The sequence below is a fragment of the Pholcus phalangioides genome, unplaced genomic scaffold, assembly GCF_987345545.1.
Source record: "Pholcus phalangioides strain wild (caught in Gottingen) unplaced genomic scaffold, Ppha-v1.0 ptg000009l_1, whole genome shotgun sequence".
Classification (NCBI taxonomy): domain Eukaryota; kingdom Metazoa; phylum Arthropoda; class Arachnida; order Araneae; family Pholcidae; genus Pholcus; species Pholcus phalangioides.
Genome location: NW_028301602.1, coordinates 37,646,751 through 37,670,920, shown reverse-complemented (window position 1 = coordinate 37,670,920; position 24,170 = coordinate 37,646,751). Strand labels below are relative to the sequence as shown.

General features: G+C 33.0%; 1 protein-coding gene across 1 annotated transcript; it reads left to right on the top strand.

The window, feature by feature from the left end:
• Positions 1–157: 157 nt before the first annotated feature.
• LOC149083025 (ATP-dependent DNA helicase Q1-like) lies at positions 158–22,307 on the top strand. Its single transcript, XM_089236124.1, has 11 exons — positions 158–502; positions 2,810–2,986; positions 4,492–4,671; positions 7,161–7,466; positions 7,585–7,751; positions 8,895–8,976; positions 11,150–11,416; positions 14,490–14,628; positions 17,362–17,456; positions 17,746–18,018; positions 21,713–22,307. Exons 1-11 carry the CDS (start codon positions 484–486, stop codon positions 22,282–22,284), a joined length of 2,277 nt encoding a protein of 758 aa, XP_089092250.1. The 5' UTR covers positions 158–483; the 3' UTR covers positions 22,285–22,307.
• Positions 22,308–24,170: the final 1,863 nt, after the last annotated feature.

The following is a 24,170-nucleotide window of genomic DNA, read 5'->3' as shown; positions in this document are numbered from 1 at the left end:
TTGAAAATATTATAAAAACTGGTGTTATTTTGCATTTTAAACGCCAGGAAACAAATTACTCGGTAAATTAAGTTGGAAAATTTCAATTTCAATGTTTTGATATGGATTGTTTTCTCTATGGTTCTCAATAGTTCCTCTTCAGAAATTTTATGCGGCGCTTTCACGCATGGAAACGTAAACAAACATAGACATGGAGCTTATATTATAATATTATTTAAATAATATAATATAAGCTCGATGAACATAGCATTTTTCGTTGCCATTTTTTATTCAACCGTAGGGTGGTTGTAAAATACACTCATTAATTGCAAATTATTGCTGGTTTTTTTTATATTTAATTATCTTGAAATTGTTTTTCCCCAGAATGAATGAGGTTACCTCCAAAAAAAGTCCTTTGACTGTCCGCAAAAGTCCTTTCTTTTCGAAAGTCCGCATTCTCGATGTGTAATTATCATTATTCAAGCATTACTTGATTGTGTCAGTATGGAAGTTGATGAAGATGGTAATTTTTGTACTTCAAGTTTTCCTCATTCTTTATTTTACCGCTTTTGTATTGTGAATGCAAAAGTAGTAAGTTCAAGACAAAATTAACCCGGTAATATCGAAACTCGACGGGCCGTAATATTATGCCGATGTAAACAATGTTTCATTCAAATATAGGTTGTGGTTTTGGTTCAGACGCTATCATAAAAACATTCACTATAATATACAGTGTGAACGTGACCTGTTCTTCCAGACAAATGGTGGGGGTGATGGACAAGCCCAAGGGGAACATGGAACACCCTGGCCAACCCTGGCTTATCTCAAATCGTTTTTGAGTTATGGTGGATAATCGATTATGGGAAAAAAAAATGTAGGTCTCAAAAAACCCTAATTTATAAAGTTTCTGAGAAACCTAAGTACGCAAACTAACCATAAACTTAGAAAAAATCCTATAAGGTGACACTATTTTCATCAGAATATCTAGATTTAATGGTGAGCTAGAAGCACTGAAAGATTGACGTAAAGTTCTCAATTGAATAAATTCCCGCCAAAATTTTTAGCCACCAATTTTGCAAATATCCTTCCAGCTACAACTGTCAAATTTACCAACAAAAAACTTGTCCGTTGCGCCAGCTTTGGAAATAACCTACAGTAAACTATATCAGTGTTCTAGTTTAAGAGAAATTTAGCCTTTTTGTTTGCAATATATCACTGAAATCAGCATTCGCTGAAGTACTTTCAGTAGGTTTTGGCAACAATTTGATTTTTTGCTTCACCAATCTCTCAGTGCTTGCAGCTTGCCATTAAATGCAAGTATCCTGTAGGTTCCCTGTTAAAAAGTCTCGCCGCAGAGAGCAACAAGCCTACAACGTTACAAATATTCAATCATTACACTTCACTCACAATTTGAGGTATAGATGGCAGCACTGATATATCAAACAACACTAGCTACGCACTCACTTTGTTCCAGACTCTGCCACGAAGCTGGGCTGGAAGAGATCTCGGCAACTGGATAAGTCCGGTGGCAGAGCCCCTGGCATTCATTCATTCATTCAGGTATCCTGTAGGTAGAGGTAATGTCACCTTAATACGATTTTTTCTGCAAAAGCAAATATTCTTATAACTTAAAAATGTCATGATAGGACAGTGTTGGTGCGTGTTTTATGGTTCATTTAAGCTCATTTATCACCTCTTTTATTTGACAGAGCAGGTCATGTTTACCCTATATACTACTATATGTACATGCACCTTGTAAACTTTCTTCTGGGGATTTTTAATGGTTTGCTGGAATGTGCATTCTGATTTTCGTAACTAGAGTGACGTCAGAATGGTATTTTGCATCGTGTATCAGAGCACCTCCAGAATTGATTCTTAAATCAAAGTATATGTGAAACTCAAGTCGAGCACCCACAGGTCTAAAACACTTCAGACGCCCCTGGCCCTAACGTATTTATGGTCTCAGAGTCATTCTGAGTTTTGTGTTGTGCTACAACCTGTCTTTCATATCTTAAAGTAAAACCAACAAATGACTGAACTTCCATGCCATGCAAGTATCATGGGAACAGCTATAGTATAATCCCTTTTTGGCTATGTGTTTTCTTTGGCGAGAAAAATGTCAGAAACCATGATGAGAAGTCACCTAGAGTGAAACAGACTTGCCAAAGAAAAAAATTTCTGAAAAATAAATTGTGCTACAATTGTTAAAATGATACAAAACCGAGCAATGATGAAAACAATAACAAACAAAACATCCGTCTCTGGCTAAATGGGGATCAAGATTTAAAATATTTATCCTAGACCAGATACAGGATTAAAAATGAGCAACATATATAAAACGAAGAAAAGAGTTATAAAAAAACATGATTCGAAAATAAAAATTCTGGGTTTTAAAAAAAAATTGGAACTCTCTTAAATAATATCCTCCCCTCCTGATATGTAGGAGAGAAATATTCTCTCTGGAGTATCAATAAAAATCTGTGGACTCTCTTTTAAATAATACAATAATCAGGATAAAAAATCTCTGGGTTTGTGCAAAAATGGTCTCTGAGGTCAACAAAAACTTGACTGCAGGATTAAAACTATAGCGGCTAGTAGCCTATTCAAAAAATTGAGAAAAATAGAAACATAGCCTATATGTACAACCTAAGAGATAAATCTTAAATGAGATATTCCAGCAAGGAAAACTGAATTTATAGGAATACGGGGCCTTCAATAATAAGGGCCCTACAACAGTGTTATTTGTAATTCCATTAATATTTATATAGGCCTATAAATTTATTTATCTTGGTCTATTTTTCTATTTTTTCCCCTATGTTTTTCTCTCTAGAAAAGCAAGTGCTGGCTGAGCTGAAAAAAATTGATGCTGAGTTGTGCCAAATCAATCGAGCCATTCAGAAGCTAGAATCGAAAAAAAAAAGCTTGGAAGTTAGCAGAGAAAGTTTGAAATCGAAACAAGAACAGCTTCAAATAGCCAAAAAACCTACTGAGAATTGGGAGAGGACTGGTATAATTTTTAAGTTGTTTTTTGTAGTTGATTTGTAAATTTAACCACCTATTTAAGAATAAAAATTCCTTAAAAAATATAAATTTACAGGAGAAAAAATTTCAGTTCAGTTTTGCTTCACACCTGGAGGGAATATACAGAGTAATTATATTTCATTTCCTCCTTACCACATTTTACTAGTAAACCATTGATCCTAGAAGCATATTTTCAATTAAAAAAATTATCCAAATAACGTGTAGAACTCGTATACGCCATTCATGTTGCAAGGGGTTGTATAGTTATTAAAATAAAAAAATCTAAATTTTTATATGGTCTCCCTGTCCTTCAAATTGAAAAGAACTCTCATGATATGGCAAAGACTAGTTTTTGTCAAATTCCAGAAGCTTCTATTTACAATTAGAAAGTTCTTGCTCTGTCTTTCCTGAGGCCAAAAAAATTAAATAAATAAAATAAATCCATGCTTCTCTAAGTGTAATGTTCACTGAGATATTTGATTTCCAAAATCCTAAGAACGTTGGGGGGGGGGGGGGGAACAACATAAACTAACAGACAGTGCTCCTTTCTTTGATTCATGCTGTTCTTTCCCAGCATTCCTCTGGTTTTTAAAATCAATTATCTTTGCAAATATTACTAATAAATTTTCTCAGCCTCTCATACATAGCTGCATTTGTCTGAAACAAAAGCATTGATGTCTAACACCATCCGGCCAAACCATGGGCGGAGATACAGGGGGGCATGGGGGTCAGCGCCAAAGGTAAAGCCAACTGATCTAATGTATTTCCGTATATATAAATTGACATCATCATCATGCCCCCCCAGACTTTCAAGTCTATCTCCGCCTATGGGCCAAAGCAAATTTAATGCAGGGCAACACCAAGTTTCTATCTCTTGAGCACTTGCACACATTCGCATTTAAATGGCTCTTGGGGGGGGGGGGGCTTTCTGATAATAATTAATACTAACCCCCAGGGTCTTTTGAAGTACATATTCAAAATATCCAAGCTCTGCAGAATATGGCCTCTGAAATTCATGAACTTAAAGCCATGTTAAAATAAGCATTTATAGCAGGAAAAATTCAAAAAAGCCATTCTTTCGAAAAAAAAAAACTTAAAAATAAGCATTTTGTCTGAAAGCTTCCAGGCTCTAATTATTACATTATGCATTCAGAGATCTGTTCAGATATTTTTTAACAGGGTTCTTTTTTTGTGAAAATTTTCTTTAATTTTGTGAAAAGGATCTATGATTTTGTAAAACATTTATAATTTTTTGGGAATCAATCTAGTTAATTTCTTGTATGAAAAAAATGAAATATCACATTTATGGTTGCATTAATTTGTATTGTGTGGAGTGTGCGTTTTCAGATTCAGAATTTAGTGAAGGGTCTAGAAAACTCTGTCCCTCATTTCAACTGCACAGGCCCTTGGCATTAATATACGTATTTATGCTGTGCATCAAATTATGATTTTTTTTTAATACTATATACAGATGAAAATATTTTTCCCTAGATTACCCATGGTCTAAAAGAGTGAACAATATTTTGAAAGATGTCTTCAAAATTACTAATTTCCGACCATATCAATTATCTGCAATCAATGCAGTTATGTCGAAGAGAGATTGCATATTGGTGATGCCAACTGGTGGAGGAAAAAGCTTGTGTTATCAATTGCCTGCCATGTTAATGGATGGTTAGTAGCACTACTTTCAAACATGATATTGATATGTTATCCTTGCTTTAGCTTATTCACAATGATACCATGAAATATTTATTGCTAAATTTTTTGTGCTCTTTATAAATCTTCATTATCAAAAAACAATGTTTAGCAGATTGCTTAGGGAAAATTAAGAATGTTTATATCAGTACTAACTTGTGTTAATTTTTTTATGGGAATCGATAAATTTTATTTTCTTAATCCTTGATGAAGATGACTATTATATAAGTATGAAAAGTTTTATATAAAATCACTCAATTCTCGGAATCTCTTGTTTGGAGAATGAGCAACTCAATGATTCATTTTATAATTCTTGTCAAATCAAAACAAACTACCATCTTGCCTAAGAATCTGAAAATGTCTCTATTTTTTTTTTTTTGAATGAATGAGTGTAAAAGAGGGGGTATTGCTGCAGTGAATGCCATCCTTTGATAGCAGTCTCTCAACTGCTAGACTGTTGCATCAATCATACTGTAAGATAATAGTCTATGTGCTAACAAATCGTAGAGACTAAGCTGTTTTTAATGATTAGTTGGGTCGTGCTGAACCCTTTCAACCCTCCAGAAATTTGTGTAAAGTAGGCTTTTTTTGCAAACATTTTTTCCCATTGCTTTTACCCTCAACCTGTCAGATCAACTGCCAGTGGGAATAGTCAGCTTTTGGTTAAAGTTTAATAACAGAAAAAGAAAGAAAGATGTTTTTTTTTGTTGTTTTTTTTTCTGTCCCTTTGTGGGTAGTATAGAAATATGGATGCAGAATAAAAATAATAGAAAAAACTAGAGTATTTTTCTTCTTTTGTTTATTATTCTTGGAGTTTGGGGGTAAGTACTATCACCTGCGCAAAATAAGGAAAAAAATATTCTTGAAAAAGGTGTGTCATATTACTGAGGGCTTATTGATTCCCTGTGTGCCAGTCAAAATGTGGATCAGTAAAATTGTAAAAAAACCCTTTTAAGTGTTAATTAATTAATTAGTGCAATATGTTAGTTAATAATTTTATATATAGTATATAGTTAACATAGGAAAAAATGTTTATTGATTATGTCTTAGTTTTAATTTAGCCTACCATTTCTATTTCAAAAAGGTTGAGAACCACTTCTCTATCACATTCTAGAGGATAATACTACAAATGCTTCATCAAGATAAAAAACGTCATGCCTACAAATCGTTTCAGGATCAATAACATATACTTATCTTACACATACCTTATACCCACTTTGTGAAATTCTCTTTTCAACAATATTCTCTCTTCATTTTATTCATTTACAGGGCTCCCACTTGTCTTACTTTTCTTACTTTTTTACCAAATCCCATCAACAAAATATGTATAATTCATTTTAATTGCTGAAGGAATTATCGATATATTTGCAAATATTACAAATGCTTTAGATTGCAATTAATGATTCTGCCAAAGCAGAAATTGTATCATTTTCAAGTTTATTTGGGGGGGGGGGGTGTATGTGGACCATTTGGTTTATTAATTTTTCTTTTGCTTAGTTTGAGGGTTCAACATGTAGAGTAGTCATTAAAAACTTCTGTCTGGATGGGATAAAATCATTTTGTATTTACGACTTCATTGTCTTGTACAGTAACTAACATTCATCATTCAAAATTATGATGCACAATTTGTGTATAGGTGAAACAGTTTGCATAACAATGCGGTTGGGTACATAAGCCTATTCTAGATTTGATGATTCTGATGCTGCCCAATAGCATTCAATTGTCTTCTGTATTTTTAGGGTATGTGTGCAGAGGCATAAACAATATTTATAATGCTGAGCAAAGAGCTAGAAATTAAAGTGCTTCATTTGTCAGAAATTATTACACTGTAAATTATTACACACCTTAAAATGCAAACAAATTCCTTTTAAAAAGGGATGGACAACACAGTAAAACCATCTAGTCCACCTTGACTTATTTACATCGGACCTTGTGATTTACACATTTTGCACTATGCTTCTGGAAATGGAAGTGGTTTTGAAAGAGCATCGTTCTTAAACTTACTTGTCTGCTGTGTGCATTGTCGAAGAGAGTTGACAGACTGGACTGTGGAAGACTCCAATAAAATAATAATAATATAATTTATATTATGAGGAGAGACAGAAAAGAATTATCTATGGTTGCTAGTGAACTGTTTGGGCCAAAAATTGTTTTTGTAACCAAGTCATTTCTGTCTCCAGTCAATCTTACAGGATACTTAAATGGCGCTATGAAAATAAAAAAAACTAATATTGTAACAAGAAAAAAAAAATTTGGGATTTTTTTATTATGCTATGATTATATGCTGTCTAAGGGGGTACCCTTTCCTGCCCCCTGTCCTATTGTTTCTAATTTTTTGAGTGGGAGCCCTGCATTTATTTTCCTAAATTCTGTATTGAAATATAAATTGTGGTGTCTGAATATTCCAGTTTAGTTGAATAGCTAAAATCAGGAAACCTAATTGTTTTTGGACTTTGGTTTCACAGGTATAACGTTGGTGGTATCCCCTCTAATATCTTTGATGGAGGATCAAATTATGGCCTTAGAATCTCTGAACATTCCAGCTGTGGCTCTTACAGCATCTGCCACAAAAGATGTTGTAAATCAAACACATGCAGCCATGACAGAAAAAAATGCGTCACTGAAACTTTTGTATGTAACGCCTGAAAAACTTGCAAAGAGTAAGCGGTTCATGGCCAAGCTGGAAAAAATGTACCAGATGGGTAGTTTCTCATTACTTGCGATTGATGAAGTACACTGCTGTTCACAATGGGGGCATGATTTCAGAACAGGTATTAACTCAAATATATTTGTGATTAAAATTATTGAAAATGATAGAAGAAATCTCAATTTTCTTCACAGAAGTGTTAGTGTTTGTTTAATATAAATGTAATTTATCAAAAATTTCAGACTACAAGTTCTTGGGTATTATGAAACGGCAGTTCCCTTCGGTGCCTGTATTGGGATTGACTGCAACAGCGACAGCAAAAGTAATCTACGATGTTCAAAAACTTCTCAACATCCAAAACTGCTTAGTGCTGAAAGCATCTTTCAATCGACCGAATCTCAAATATGAAGTAACCATATGCTCTCAATCTTTGTCATGCCTGATAATATTTTGTATTTTGCGCATTATAACTGGATGGGAAAAATAGTGATTTGGCCGAATATTAATTTTCTTAAAATACATGACAATTATAAATAAAATTAATGTTTTTAATTGAAAATAGTATTATTGGTAATTTCACATGATTGATATTGAATTTAATAATGAAATTTATTATTTAAATAAATATTAAAGACTGGTAATTGAAAGATTTTTATTTTCTAATAATCAAATTTAACAATGATATATTGTATTTTAATATTACTTAAAAAAAAACTTTATTTTGAGCACTTGCTGCAATTTCACATCTAACTAAGAAAGCGTCAATCATTATTTTCTCTCAATTAGTAATGCATCATAAAATTTACAACTTATTTTCTTATTTTTCCTCTTTAGATGTTCTTTGCCCCTTTCAGTAGCTCAATAGGTATCTTGTCTAGGCACTTACTTCAGTTTGTGAACTTGTGTAATTCATGCTCACTTTCACCTTATTGTATTAGAATTCCATTTCTGTTTCATGTTTTCCTTATTGTAGATATTCAGCCTGACATAACCTCTTTTTGAGAGAATATACACCACACAATATCAAATATAATCAGCAAATTTTTAATTTATGGGAAAAATTACAATTAATATGGGTTTTTAAAATTAGTTTGATGTACTAAATTTACACAAATAATATAGCAGAATACCTAAGCATTATTAAACTGAATTCAATATTTGGCAAAAAAAGGCTGATTACTGAATAGCAGTCGAATATTCATCCCATCTCTAATTATAACTCTATAGATTTAAGCCAGTAGTTTTCACTATTAACTCTTAAATTGGTCTCTTCACTCATAGATGATGCACAGTGCCTGCTACAAAATTTTTTATTGACAATTTGAACTATTGTGATTTACCATAATAACACAGGTAAAAAGACTGGTGTGATAAAATTACAAATGGTTAGCTAATTCAGCTTCATACGAATGAGCGCAGGCTCAATCATATATTTTTAGGTTCATGTGCCAATGATTTTCAGAAGAAAAATAAATTTACATTCTGTATATTTTTTGTTATTTAAGATCAGTAATAAGTGAGTTATGCCATATTTGTGTTATTTTATTTTTAGGTTTGTTGTAAAGCTGGTTCCCAAAAAGAAAGCATAGAGCAAATAGAGTCACTGCTAAAAGAACAATTCAAGGGACAATCTGGTGAAAAAAATTTTTTAATCTGCCATGAAAATCTCTTGTGTTATATTTTAGAGGTCTTAAAGCACAAGGGATGTAATTATGCATAATTCTGAGAAAATGGGTTTAAAAGTTCAGTTACAATAGAAAATTGTATGCAATATCAGTTTTGTGCTTAAACATTGAGTTTTGGTCATATAAAGTAGTTTACAGCAGATTTAAAGCTGCTGTGGTGGTCAAATGGTCATAGTGATGGACCCGCATCGCAAAGTCCCTGGGTCGAACCCCACTGGTGCCACATTGGTGTTCAGCTGAAGTTGGTTTTCTGTGGTTCCCAACTTCAAGGCGTGAATGCAAGCCAATCTCCCCATTTAACAGTCTCACCAGAGGGAGCAACAGGCCTACAAACAGTACAAATATTCAATCATTACACTTCACTTTTGAAATATAGATGGCAGCATTGAAAAAACAGATTATTTAGACATTACTAGATATGCACTCAGACAGTTAGGTACACACTTAATGCTTTCAGCACAACTCACTTGGTAGTAAATTATACCCGTGGTGATAGCTCAGAGTTGTGTTTGGTTTGAAAGGAAGAAAAGAGAGCAGATTTAAAGAATTTTTCAATTTTGTGATAAAAATAACCATTTGATAATGAGAAGGTTGCACTTATATCTCTTGTGTTCCAAACTATTTTTCAGATGAAATAAGAGTGCAAAGTAAATTATAAAGATGCAATGCGCAAATTACATAACACAATCTAAATAACGATAATTTTGCAAAAAAAGTTATGCTGTCACATTCTCCAACTGTGTAAAGAATGTCTTTCAATCAGATTCATATACATGGTCATGTTCATCCAGTTCCATTTTTTCCGCGGTATTTTGTTCTACTCGTGCTCTTGGATACAAGTTTGTCTTTATTGGCCTCCTGGAATTTTGTACCGAAGAGAATTGTAGAATTCATGGCGCACTGGCGACACAGATATAGAAGGTCCTGCAGGATTTTGAACTTCATGTATTTGATCTTTAAGTGTAAGTCATTGTCTTTCAGTTTGGTAAACCTAAGTACATCTCTTCCAGCTTGGAGTAACTTTATGTTCATTGTAGAAAACTCTTCATTGTTACCTAAGTTTTCACACTTAATTATTAATTATTAATTAACACTTAATTATTGATTCTAGTGAATCGGTGCATGCTAAAATATGATATATGTGTTCTGTACCTAGTTCGAAGTCCATTTCTCAGGAATGCTTGTTGTGTGTTTGGTTGAATTGAAGAAAGGTTGCTATTGGTCTTCCGAATTCAGAAGCAAATAACTTGGCATGTTGTTTTGCCTGTTGTATTAGACATGAATTTTTAAAAGTTGTGGGCCTGGGTCTTTTCTTTCAAGAGATTTTTTTAACTAAAAAATTGGCTCCCATTTTTACTTCAAAGTTGGAAAACTGTACAGCAAACTAACCTCAGCAGACCTTCACTATGTTGTCAGTGGGGGTTCATACCTGTATCCTCATAATGCCTACACGGCTGTATAGCAGCCCTCAGAAGTGCTACTACTTACCCATACATGCATCTCGTACATAATCCTCTAAGAAATTTCTAAAATAGATACATGCTGGAATGTGTGTTCTGAGTGTATGTGTGGCCCTAACATATTTATGTTGTCGAGTTACGATTGATTGGTGGCCGTGCTGCCATATATCTTCCATTTTCTGAAGTAAAAATAGAAATGCTCGAATTTTCACGTTATGTCAGTACTGTGTTATAGGTCTGCCTGCTCTCTGCAGAGAGACTTTTTCATCTGGGAGATCGGCTTGCATTCGCACCTCAAAGCTGGAAAACCAACGAACTTCAGCCGTCCACCACTGTGCCTCAGAACTGCTAGTGAATAAAGGAGTTTTATCAGTACAGTGAAATCTTTCTTGTTATAGCAAAGACAAAAATAATTATTTCATGTTTGATAAAATAAAAATTACATTTAAAATTTTTTTTAGAATTTATTTGCATTAATTAGGAGTATATAAACACATTTTTATGGTTTTCTATCAGTGATTGGTTTTATTTTAACACATGCAGTATAAAATGTTTCTTTATCGTTAGAGCAACTTATATTTAATTTGCATATGAAGGCTGTGTGCGTTATCTTGAATGTTGGATTTTAAACTGGTGTATTAAATAGGTTTCAAATATTTCAGGCATAATCTACTGCTTTTCCATCAAAGAGTCTGAAGAGATTGCATCAGAACTTTGGAAACGTGGTTTAAAAGTTCAGAGTTATCATGCTCAAATGACTCCAAAGAACCGTAGTCTTGCTCACAAGAAATGGATCAGCAATAATCTTCAGGCTGTCGTTGCGACCATTGCTTTTGGTATGGGAATTGACAAACCAGATGTTCGTTTTGTTATTCATCATTCCATGGCCAAATCAATGGAAAACTATTATCAAGAAAGTGGTCGAGCAGGTTGACAATTTTTTTTCATTTTTTGATATAAAATTTTTTTGATGGGGGAAAATATTACTTGTCTCAGTCCAAGGGTATTTTTTTTATTGTAATGCTTAAGGATTGCCTTTGAGAAATTATTCTTAGTCTATAGAGTTTGTATTTCTGATTGCATGTGAGAGAGAAAAAAAAATTGAAAGCTCAACTATTCCTTAGTTAATTATTAAAATTTTCTATTATATTTTTTAGTATTGTAGCTTTTAGTGAATTAGTCGACGGAAGAACAGTTAACATGTGTGCTTAGAGAGAAAATTAAACCTGAACATGCTTAGGTTCTCTTTGAATAGTTTTACAGTTAGTTGACAACTTTTGAAGAGGTATGCTTCTATTTAACCTTTTTAATACTGAGGGTACTTTAACCCACGCATGGTCCTAGGATTTTGAGAAAATCGACTTGAAAAGGGTTCAAGTGATTGTCACAAAACTACTTCGAAAAACTGACCATTTTTCCCCTTCTCCTGTATGAACAGCAGGATATCTGATTTATTCTTGTGTGGTTAAAATTTTGTTCCACCCACTCTTGAATGCTTCTTTATACGAGACAGAAAAAAATTTGCGTAAATTTTTTATCAGGATTCAAACTGTAGAACTTGACTTTTTGTGGACTCTCCTTTTTTCCATTCCTCTGTTCATATATTTTTCATTTTTCAAGTAAAATTCTGTGCTAAATGTAACAGTGGTTTGAACTATGGTCAAATTATTTTATTTATAAATTTCAATAAACTTACTGTAATCCCATGCATTGGCTGGCTTTGAACAGAAAGCATTTTACTTACATAATCCTAAACTTTATAACTCTCTGCCATCTGATATGAATTCAGCATTATCATTCATACCTATAAAACTCAAATTTCTTCATTACAACTTACGTTTGCTGAAATTTCCAATATATGTATATAGATATATTCACCTTGTTCATTTTACTCTAATGCATGTTTGGCTCTCTGCCTCATTTATTTAATTATTGAATTGGTTTTTTTCAATTGCAAGACCACCAGTGTTTGCCACAAAATTTTTATTAACTTATTAATCTTTTTCTTTCATAACTCTCTCACGCACGCCCGCACACACACACACACATAAGTGTGAGGGATTAATAGATGAGTTGTAAATTATTGTTTTGTTTTTATTTGCATTCACCGCTTAATCTCTAGCCATAGCTAACCTTTTATTGCATTTTTACCTGTGGCCTCTTAGTATATTCTAGAGCTACTGTGTGGGCATTGTTCTGGGATCTCATTGCGAGGATCAAGGTTTGCACCTCGTTGGTGGCCCAGTGCAGTCTGCTGAAGTTGCGTTTTCTGCAGGTTCTCAAATTTAAGGCGCGAATGTGAGCCGGGCTTCTATTTGGAAAAAGTCTTGGAAAAGGGCAGGCAAACATTCTCTTTCTCTCGCTCTCTCTACACGATCCTTACATTATATGAGAATTCAGTCACCTGCCATTTTCAATTCAAAATATGGAAGACAAAGCATGGAACACATATAACTCTGACAACATAATTAGACACACACTAGAGGCCATTTAAGTATTATGTAAGTAGAATTTTTGTCATTTTTTGACCCTTCCTCTTGTCAGCAAAATTTAGTGATCTGTTCTGGTCTCAATCATGGAGGTTTCAGCCCCAAGCGATTAATTTGAACTAAATTTTAAATATTTTTGTAAAAACAATTTAATTATTGAGGGGAAAAAAGCCTTTAAATATTTTTATGAATAAAGGTAATAAGTGGTAAAAAGGTAAAGATGAATAAATAAAAAAATAAAACTCAAAATTTTGCCTATACTGATAAAAAATTAAAATCACTGAAAAACCAGGATGTGTGTCACAATTTGGAAGCAGAGGCAGATCTTGTTTATCTCTATCATGCATCCAGTTTTTCACAGTCATTCAGATGTAATACACAGTAACTTTCAGCCAAAAGAAAAGTTAATGCCAGTAATTATAATCGAGGGATAAGAATTTCTATAATAAGCTAAAAGCGAGCTGTTTAGGAGGGGCATTTGTTGCTAACAGCTTTTTTTTATACATTCTGAAAATTCCTTTTCATTGACAAAAGGTTTAAGGTTTCTTTGAACTGACTATTCATGAGGTGCTTGTTGAACGTCTATATCTGCTAAGTGATATAGCTGATGGCTGATAAATTTAAAACTGTCCCCCCCCCCCCCGAAGAGACAAAAGCCATTTTGTCATTTTCCGACGCCCAGCGCTGTTACGAATACGATGCCCATTTCGTGGAGAAAGTATAGTGGCGTATAATAAGTCAGCTTAGTGTTTCTTTATGGGAGGGAAGCAAGGCAATATATTTATGGTCAAGACTGTTTGGGAGTTGAAAACTTCACAAATTAATATATGTGCAGGATCGCCTGTCGATTGTAAAAACATCAACTTTTTAACCCCTATAACATCCCTTACATATGTTGTTGAATGTTTGTATTTTGAAGTATAAAGGCTGTATGACTAGTTCACGATTACCAGATAACAGCACAAGTTTGGGATTATTAGTTTTTTAAACATGTTAATTAATAACCTAACAAATGTATAAAACAAATTATGACTTTCTTTGTGGTAAAATAAAAAATATCTATTATTATGCATTATTCAACTTATTTGAGAATTCGGTTTTTTATCTTTATTTTAAGCGTATTGTCCTGACAAAACTTTCAAGTACCAGATCAATTAAATTGTTGTGTAATATATAGTATTTTTAAAAAACAATTTTTTAGGCCTTAATTAGAATTAAAATGACTTACCAAAAAATTTCCATGATAGTCATTTTTTTTTTTTTTCATAATGTAGTACTGAAAGGGTTAAAGGGATTTTCTGTATTCAAATTATTGTTTTTTAGAGTTTTTTTTATTCAAAGTGAAATTTCTATTCGCCTTTGGTAATGCATCTTCATATACACCTCATAATATTTTTTTAAATCAAATTTTCTGTATCACACTAGTCTTGATCTCACATTATTCCAAGCCAATTATCCATAGTTATTTTTTTATCTTTAGTGGATTAATAATATATTAATATTTTTGTTCTAGGTAGGGATGAGAAGCCAGCAACATGTTTATTATTGTATAGATTTGCTGATATGTTTAGGCAAAGTTCAATGGTTTTCACAGAACAAACCGGGCTTGAGAACTTGTATGCCATGGTTGCTTATTGCATTGATATCAAAAGGTCATTCTTTTTTTTTAATATTTTATAATCTGAATTACTTGATTCATAAAAAGATCTGATTGAAATTTTGAAAGTGTGATTCATACAAATCTCGATTTAACTTTTATATTAATTAGGAGCAAAAGATGTGTGTTAAATTGAAGATCTGTCAAAATCACATTTTTTTAAACACAAAAAACAAAACATTATTAAAACAGTTTCTCAAATTTAATGGCAGTAGTATGAAATGAAGGATTCACATTATTTGTTGATGTAAAAATTTTTTTTGTAGTAAATTTTTTTTGTTTGTTTCTGATAAGGTCTTCGTAATTAATACTGTAATATTTATATCAGATAGTTGAAAATTAAGAAACTCATTACAGGCATCCCTTTATTTATGTTTATGTGATTTATTGGTTCAGTATATTTGTCATCTTATAAAAACTTCTGTAGCAAGGCCAGAGAATTCCGTATATATCTCACAAATATGAAAATTGTAGTTTCACTGGAACTGTTTTCTTTTGATTAAATTTCTCATGGCATTGTCAATGTGTTACAAAATTTTCATCGGTAAGATCTGGTGAGTTGTATCTGAGAATTTGTCTCGGCTACATCATCAAATTTCATGTATTTCATTGTCAAAACTATGTTATATACAGTCAAGTCTTCCTCAAAAACTCTGTCTCGAAAAATAAAAAAAAATTATTTTACTTACTGTACTAAATCAATGTATTTTCCCCTGTTTTTCAAAGTAATTTTCAATAAACTATCTCAAAAACCAAGCCCAATTGATGGCAAAAAGAAAAACTAGAAATTTCTTTTCTTTTTCGTTAATCTGACTTTTTTTTCAGAGGTGAAAGAAACTGGTAATAAATTATTATTCATATTATAGCCCATTTTATTGATGAATCTTGCTAATCATAGGTGGATACAATGACGGGAAGGGAGGATGCCATGTGGATGGCTTGCTTGTTCGGCATGGCGAAAAGTCAGCCAGCAGGCAATTCAAAATTGCTTCAAGAAAGCTGCAGGTTTTGAACCAGTCATTGATGAAGTATCATATCTGGTGGTTCACTCAAATTTCAATGATTCTCAGAACAATATTTAAGATGAAATTTCAGAGCATTATGCCATTACTAAAAGCAATTGAAGAAAAAATTTCAATTTTATGGAAATGAACAAGTTTACTACAAACTTTTTAGCACCTTGACTGATACCAAATTATTTCTGAATGTATGGCCGACTCGGGTAACAAAAATACAGCAGAGGATGCTCCAGAGGAATTAGAAACGCTGTGCCATTTTCTGGAGAAAGCTCAGAAAATAGGGCCCGAAATATTTTCAGCTATTGCTAATATAAATGAAATTAAAAGGCTCAAAGAACAAAAGATATGCATAAATCTAAGTTTATGGATTATTTTAGATAGGTATGTGAATAAAATTTAATTGAACAAAAAAATCGAACCTATTTTAGTGTATTTGCATACAAATTCAAGGCCACAATAGCCAAATTGCCCAAGGTGATTGAACATTGATTGTGTAACTTGACCAATAATTAATTCCCTTATTATGTAGTAAAATATAATATGGTATTTTTTAGTCTTATCAGTAAATTTTTTGTCATTTTTGGCATGTTTTTTTTTCTTACTAAAAAACTATTTCTCAAAAACTCTCTATCTTGAAATTTTTTTCTGTCTTGTCAGTTTCGAGATAGAGAGGTTTGACTGTATATCTTCAATTTGCAAGCCCATTTCCAGGATTAAAGTGAAACTCTAGGCCAATTTGGTGGCTGGAATTTTTAAAATCAGCTTTTGAAAATTGTGTTGTGGTGAAATTGCTTGAAGTGAGGAATTCCTGTAATTTCCACACTGTATGGGTATAAAGTAAAAATTCCTAATTACAAAACAAAACTGTCTTGCCTTCAGTGATTCATAAACTTTTCAAACTCATAGCACCATTGGAAATGAGATTGGAATTTTGAATATCTCTCTCACAATTTTGAGCACTCTTGCTTGATATTGACTAGTTGTGTGTAGGAAATCACAGCTATCTTAATATCTCAACCTAAATTCATACCCAAAATATCTTGTGACATAGCGTTTGTGTGTCGTTGGTTTAAAGTCATTTTTCAACATGGCCACTTCCACCAACATCACTGCCTCGCAGTGTTTGCCAATACGCATCCAGATGCGTATTTCATGCATCAAAATTCATATTCACCCTTCCAAATTTTGTTGAGGAGTGAAATTACTCTTCAAAATTATTTTTTCAGATAACACTGCATCCCGGTACCTTCACAATTGTGTGGAAAGTAAGTCTCAGACCTTCAAAATCATTTTCAGGTTCTTTATCTTGCAAAAATTTTATCTTCTGCTAAATTAATTTTTCCCCCATATCTTTCCATGCAATAACAAAATTAAAGATGGTAGCATATATGTTGTATTCAGGAAAATTTTACAACACTTACACTTCTTTCTTACACCCTCAAAAAATTTCATTTTTATGAACTTGCTGAATTACTCTAACAGACATAACAGGGATTGTTGATACTTATAATAACATAATTATTACAAATGTAATAATTATTACAAATTTAATGCAAACATCATTTTAGTATTTCATTTAAAGAAGGAAAGTGAACTAATGGCTATATGATTTTTTTATTTTTTTGTTAAATTGGAATTCCATAGAATTGAGGTCTGTTCAATAAATGTTTACTCTACTAATTTGACTATAAAGTTTTTGTGTTTTATAGATGTAGGAGGGAAATCATTGCTGAACATTTTGGTGAAAATTGGAATGAAAAAGATTGCAATGCTATGTGTGACCATTGTGATGACACCAGCATGTGTGAGTAGCTTTTTCTAACCTATTCACATTTCAAAATCTCCAGTTTTAGAATTTACACTCATATACAGTGTATGCCACAAATGATAACATTATCCATGATTCCTCTAAGCAGCCTGTACCATATAATCTACAAGTATGAAACAAGGTTTTTAGGAATACATTATTGTGGTTATTTTTGTTTAATAGCCACCCTATCATTAAATATATACTTTTAATTTCAATCTGTGTGGTTCATCTGAAAGTAAATAACCTGACAAGTGGTCCCTTCTTCCTTTTAACTATTTTCCAGACGATGTCAAAGAAAAGGATATGACAAAACACTGTCAGTCTCTGTTCAAAATCTTGGATCACTGTCATACCATAAGTGAAAGAATGACAGCTGCGAAACTAATTGAGGCATGGCTGGGTAAAGGACCTCAAAAGTTAAAACCACCTGGACACAATGCAACACTACTGAGTCGGTCAAAATGTGAACGTGCCATTGTCTATATGCTGTTGGAGGGCTATTTGAGAGAAGATTTTCACTTCACACCTTACTCCACCATCAGCTACATTGTCAAGGGTAAGTTTCTTGTAAAAATAAAATTTGCTGCAAATTTTATTTCAACTTAAAAATTAATGAATTTATTCTACTAGATTTCTGTTATCGTATTCTTCTTATTTTTTTTATGCTCTTATCATGCAAAAAATGGCGGCAAAACATATTTTGTCAAACATAATCACCAATTGAAAACAGAACTGAACTGTGAAAAGGGGGAAAAGTCTCTGTACCATGTGTACTCAAGGCTCTTACTTCAGGGTTGGCACGGTATTTACCATTGATGGGTTTTACCATCTTGGTAAAAACATGTTTTTACTGTGGTTTTTACCGCCCAGGGAAAACCCATGATTTTTACTAACTTCAGAGAAATTTTTTTTAATAATTGCAGAAAAAGTAATTTATCTACTTTTTACGTTTTTCCCAAAAAAATTCATAATTTTGATAGTGTTATGTGAACACAGAACACTAAAATAAATTATTATATTCTTACTAGCATGCATATTTAATTATAATATGGTAATTTATCTTATTCTTATAAAGTTTCTCACCATAAAGTGAGGCTTGACCCTAGGTGCCAGGTCGCCATAGCGACTAGAAAATCGGCATTGGTACACAAAGTTTTCTGATCTGTGTGTTTTAGCAAAAAAAGGAGATACTTTGAAAAAAAACTATTTAGGACCATTTCTCTCGTGCAAAGACTTATGCTTGGCTCCTAAGCGATTTGGCTAGTGGATAAATACTTTTTATTTGTCAAGCCCTATTTTGAAGATAGCCTCATAATGTCATCACATGCCGATGGATTAAAAGAGAAAATTATACACACTATAAATTCTAGTCAAAGTATCTGTTTATAAGTAGCAGAGGCAGATTTATGACTTTGTCGTCTGCTGGCTATTAGAATTTTGTTGCCCTTCTCCTGTTTCAATTTGATGTTTTTGACCACAAATTACTTAAATTCACAGCCTGCACTACAGACTGCTTAGGGTCTCTTCCTCCGTAAATAATGCCTCTGATAAATATTCATTTAAAAAATAATTGTATGAGCTCTTAGTGATAATAAAAAGTGGGAAAAGAACCAAAATATTGATTACATCATTTATAATTAAAATTGGCTTTTAAAAAAATCCAGCGATACCCATATTCATCAATAATTGTTTTATAGTATAGAAATAATGGACAATAGCCTCTCTATCTCTATACTAAAAGTAATGTACAGTGAAAAAAAAACCCCTCTATATAGTAATACTCTGTGGACTAAGAAAAAATGTTGTTGTAGAAGAATTTATCATTATATTGAGTATCATTGCAACGATTTTTCCACTGTACAATAATCTTATATAACAATCTCCTCTATATCGATATTACTCTCTGGTCCTGATTCATAGTGTTAATATACTCCATACATAATGATAACTCCCTTACAACAATATTTTTTATATATTGCATATATGTATATATATCTGGTCATCATTATATAGGCTTTTCACTGTAGCATTTTTTAGTTATAAGTTGTACAAAATACAAGTTATTAGAATTTGTACATACAAAGAGGTAGCAAAAGGAAAAAAAATGGTTTTACATTAACCTAATTCAAAGTGTGCTGAAGATGAAGACTCAAACATTGGTCATGTTACAACAATTTCTGTTTCTACAATTCTTATTTTTATTTTTTTTAATTAAAGCTTAAGTTTATTTGAATTTTTTTATGATTATTTAAACAACCATTAATCATTAGTGAACAAAAAAACTGTTACTGTGCATAATAATTATCAATACTGAGATGTTAATTGCATGTACAAGGTTTTTCCATGGTATTTACCGGTAAATACCTAGTTTTTACCATGTCTTGGTAAAAACCCAAATCTGTCTTACTTGCCAGGTTCATGCTCATCAGTGAGTATATCTGGCTTTTTTGTTTTTTCTTCTTCATTAGTTTACAAACTTGGTCTTTATAAGCCACTGACATGTTGCTTATCTTATAACTTGTCAACTCATCTACGTTAGTCCGAGCTTGGCAAATCACTCAAGCCTGACTGTTTACAGTCAAACTCGGTTACCATGACACCTCAGCTACAATGTCAATAATTGACAGTTCAGACTGATTCCCAAGAAGAACAATGTTAATGATTTTAGCTTATAACGACAATGAAAAGCAACCTCCTTGGATATAATGACAAATTTTTCAGTACTTTTGTTTTTGTTTCTATGCCATTTTCTCAAAAAATTCTAAAGGTTAGAGCTGATCACATCCAGAAAATGTTCGTCTGTTGCTCTATTTGTACATAATGTTGAAAAAAAGATTTATTGCATGTTTGACATTCCAACTTACTCGTTGACATGACCACTATAGGAATTCTTTCTGTATTTTGTCCGTTTCTGACTAATTTTAAAAAAATTTCTTTTTTTGTTGTCACAAAAAAAAAAGTTTCTTTTTTTTTTTCCTATGAAGCTTGCTTTAATTCTCAATCTTTACTCAAATCAGGAATGAAGATAATTTGCATAATTTATTAATTGTGCCATGATGCATATGACTATAAATATTCATCTCACATATTTGCCAAGTTTTTTATTTTCCATGAAATGCATTTTAGAAGACTTGCTGTAGTTTTTTTCTTACCAAGGGTTATTCATAAGCAATACAGTCAAATCTTGATAAGTCGAATGTGCATTGGCGCTGACAAAAACTTTGAATTATTGTTATAATTAATAATACTCTTATTTGTTTGACTTATCAGAAATTCTGATTTCGGAATGGAAAAAAAAGATTTATTAAAATAACAACGCTACTTACGAATATCTTATTATCAAATCATGTCAAACTATTGGAGGTGAAGAAATTCACAATAAAATAAATTATTCTAATTTAATAATATTTCATTATGGAAGTGGATGCATACATCATATTCATATAAATGAAACAAATTATAAATGAAGTGTATACATGATTATTTTCTGTCAAAAAATGCAGTGATTTTTTATTGTTGCTCTCTTCTTTTGTCCTCCTTTCATTAGAAAGGCATACACTTTTTGCGTAGTAGACACAAATGAATCCGCTAAATAATATTTCTAAATGCTAAACTCTACTTGCAAAATACTAAACTGCATTGCTAATTGCATTACTAAATGCTATTTTTTAAATTTCTCTCATTTCCGAAAACTTCCACGTAAAAGAAAAGCACTTTGAATTTAGATAAAATTTAACACTAAACTATGGAAAAAGTTCTAAGGCTGAGTGAAAACTTAGACTAAAACAGATATTCGAGTTATCAGAGTTTGACTCATTGGAAGTTGACTGCATTTGGTAATTTTAACTTTTGGCAACATGTCATCACGATTGTCCCATATTAATTATCTTAATTTCTCATTTGATCTTGATCAAATTGGTTACCCTAATCACAAAGAAAATAAAAGCATGCAAAGTATTTTACTACCTCTGATTATATTTTGTCAAAAAAGGTCTTGAAACCGTCAACCTCAGTTTTACAGACACCTTGATTATTGCAAAAAGTTTTGTGGAATCTTCCATGTCGTTATAACTGAGTATTGTGAACTCACCTTAAGAATTTCATCAGTTTTTATTAAAATAATTTCTCCATTGTAGAGTTTGAGTGCACCATATCGGAATAACACAAAACTACACATATGCTTTGTATTATGTTTTTTTAATTTTTATTATTCAAGTTTTTTTTACTGATAGCTTTTGTTGCCTTTTAAGGTCCTAAAGCTGCTTCAGTCATCAGTGGTCGGTCAACTTTAAATATCTTGATGCCAGTTTTGAAACCAGAGTTACCAGACAAAACTGATCCACCACCATCAACATCGGAGAAATCTTCATCCTCAACATTTCAGCCATCAGCAGCCAAGAGATTTAAAACTAATCTTGTGGATGTTCCTGAAGCAAAACCATGTGTTGTGAATAATACAAAATCTCATTTTAGCATTAGTGCTTCAAATTCATCTTCGTTGAAAACAACATTGATCAGCAAGCCTGGGAAGAATGTGCCAAGTGATACCAATTGCAAACAAGAAGTGAAGAATACAGTAGCTGATGTGTCTTTCGACGTAGGTTTCGATAATGCTGATGACAACATTCTAGATGCACTAGAATCAACTTTCGATGATTCTTCTTGCAAAGTAACTGGTTCAAGTTGTAAAAATCACACACAGGAAAATCAGAAGAACAATGTTGAAATCATCATATCAGATGATGAGGATTTAGATTTTGGTGAAGTTGAAGTAAAACGGGGGAAAAAAGCCAAGCGAATAACTTATATTGATAGTGATTAAAGTGTTACTTCTCATTTGAACAAGTGTTCTTTCTTAAAAACTCAAATTTGTTAGTTTTTTTTTTATAAAATGTTTTTCAATCCACACACGCACACTCCCTCCCTCTCTCTCTCTCTCTGCTTCTATCAGGAGAACCTCACAATGAGGCAGTAGGAAATTTTTTTTTATTTTTTGAGGTGATCCATACATGCAGTATACAACAAATCACAGCAGCAGGGCGGAAAGGTATTTGTAACCGCTCCAGTACAAGGGTTTCAAATGTAGAATTTCTCACGAACCCTGTGATGATAATGAGGCTGTTCCATCGTACTCTAACAAATTTTTGAATATTAATGAAAAGAAAAAGTATCCCTATTGCCGTTTCTACAGCATCGTAACCCCAATGCAAAATAAAAAAGAGCTTAGGCACCACCTCTTAATATGCATCTGTATATCTCCAATAAAGGGCACCATTTGCCACAAAAGGAAAATTTTAGATTTTTAAGATTTTTTTTTAGTATGTCTTTCTATTGAGCTCGCTTGTTTTATAAAGTGAATATCTCTGTTACTTATTCAAACAGGTCCGTGTCCCCACTCAGGTATAGGTCCCCTATATCTGTGTGTAGTGTAACGAAAATAGGTACTGCAAAATTAATAGTGTTACCCCAATGTTGACGAAAATGGACAGTTCCCAGCCCACCGACATACAGACACACACACACACATTTATTATCATACATCATTGTATTGGATCTTATCATGGAAGCCCCTATGAAACAGGTCCCGCATACATCATGGAAGCTGACAGGGTTAGTTCTTGTTATTTTTTGTTTTTCACATGAATATCGTGTAAAATAGGAAGAGGCCTATACAAATGATGTCTACGTACCATGGGACCGTTTGAGTATTATGTCAGCAAATTTTTAGCCATTTTTGACCCCTCTCCTGGTCAGCAAAACTCTGACCCACAGGCGGAGATAGACTTGGAAGTCTGGGGGGGGGGCACGATGATGATGATGTTAATTCATATATACATTAGATCAGTCGACTCCACCTTTGACGCAGGGGGGGCCCCGTATCTCTGCCCATGCTCTGACCCCCGTCAGCAATTTCGTCAGCACTGTCTCCTACTTCCTAACGCATATTGGTGGGATCAGAAACGTACGCGGGAGAAGGCATAGGGGTCTCGTGTGCCTTCCCCCCCCCCGAAAAAACAAATTTATTTAATGTAAAAACATTTTAAAAAATAAAATTTCGAAAGAAAATACCTTTATATGTTGTTTTAATCAATGTCTGTTAATTTCTGTGCTATTTGAAGGGTAAGAACTCAAAATTCCTCTTTAAGGAATTCATTGCGACCCACCCTTTAAGCCATATATGGTAAACTCTTCACCCGCAGACCAAATGTGGCTCTGAAGGTTATTTGATGTGGCTTGCCCCCCCCCCCAAACCTTATTTTGCAAAAATTAACTAAGAGGCACATTTAAAAATCGCTTAAATGACCCGTGGCACAATTCCAGAGCATTTAAGTGTCCTGTGGCACATTTTCAGATCACTGAAGTAGCCCTCAAAGATCACTTTCACATTCAAAGATCACTTAAGTAACCCAGGACACAGTTCCAGAACACTTAAACGATCCGTGGCACATTTAAAGATCCATTGAGTGACATGGCACAGTTTTAGAGCACTTAAGCTGCCCCAGTGCGGTTTTACATCACTCAAGTTACCCGATTACTTAAGTGATCATTCCCAGATTACTTAAGTGATCCGTGGCATAATTACGAATCACTTGAGTGATGCGTAATACAGTTCCAGAGCACTTAAGCGGCCCGGACACATTTCCAGAGCACTTGAAGGATCCGTGAAACATATAGAGATCACTAAAGTGGCTCGGTAGGGGACTTATC

Coding starts and splice junctions, on each gene's coding strand:
- LOC149083025 (XM_089236124.1), top strand. Junction 4,672..7,160: donor GCCTGCCATGTTAATGGATG/GTTAGTAGCACT, acceptor TTGGTTTCACAG/GTATAACGTTGGTGGTATCC. Junction 7,467..7,584: donor GGGGCATGATTTCAGAACAG/GTATTAACTCAA, acceptor CAAAAATTTCAG/ACTACAAGTTCTTGGGTATT.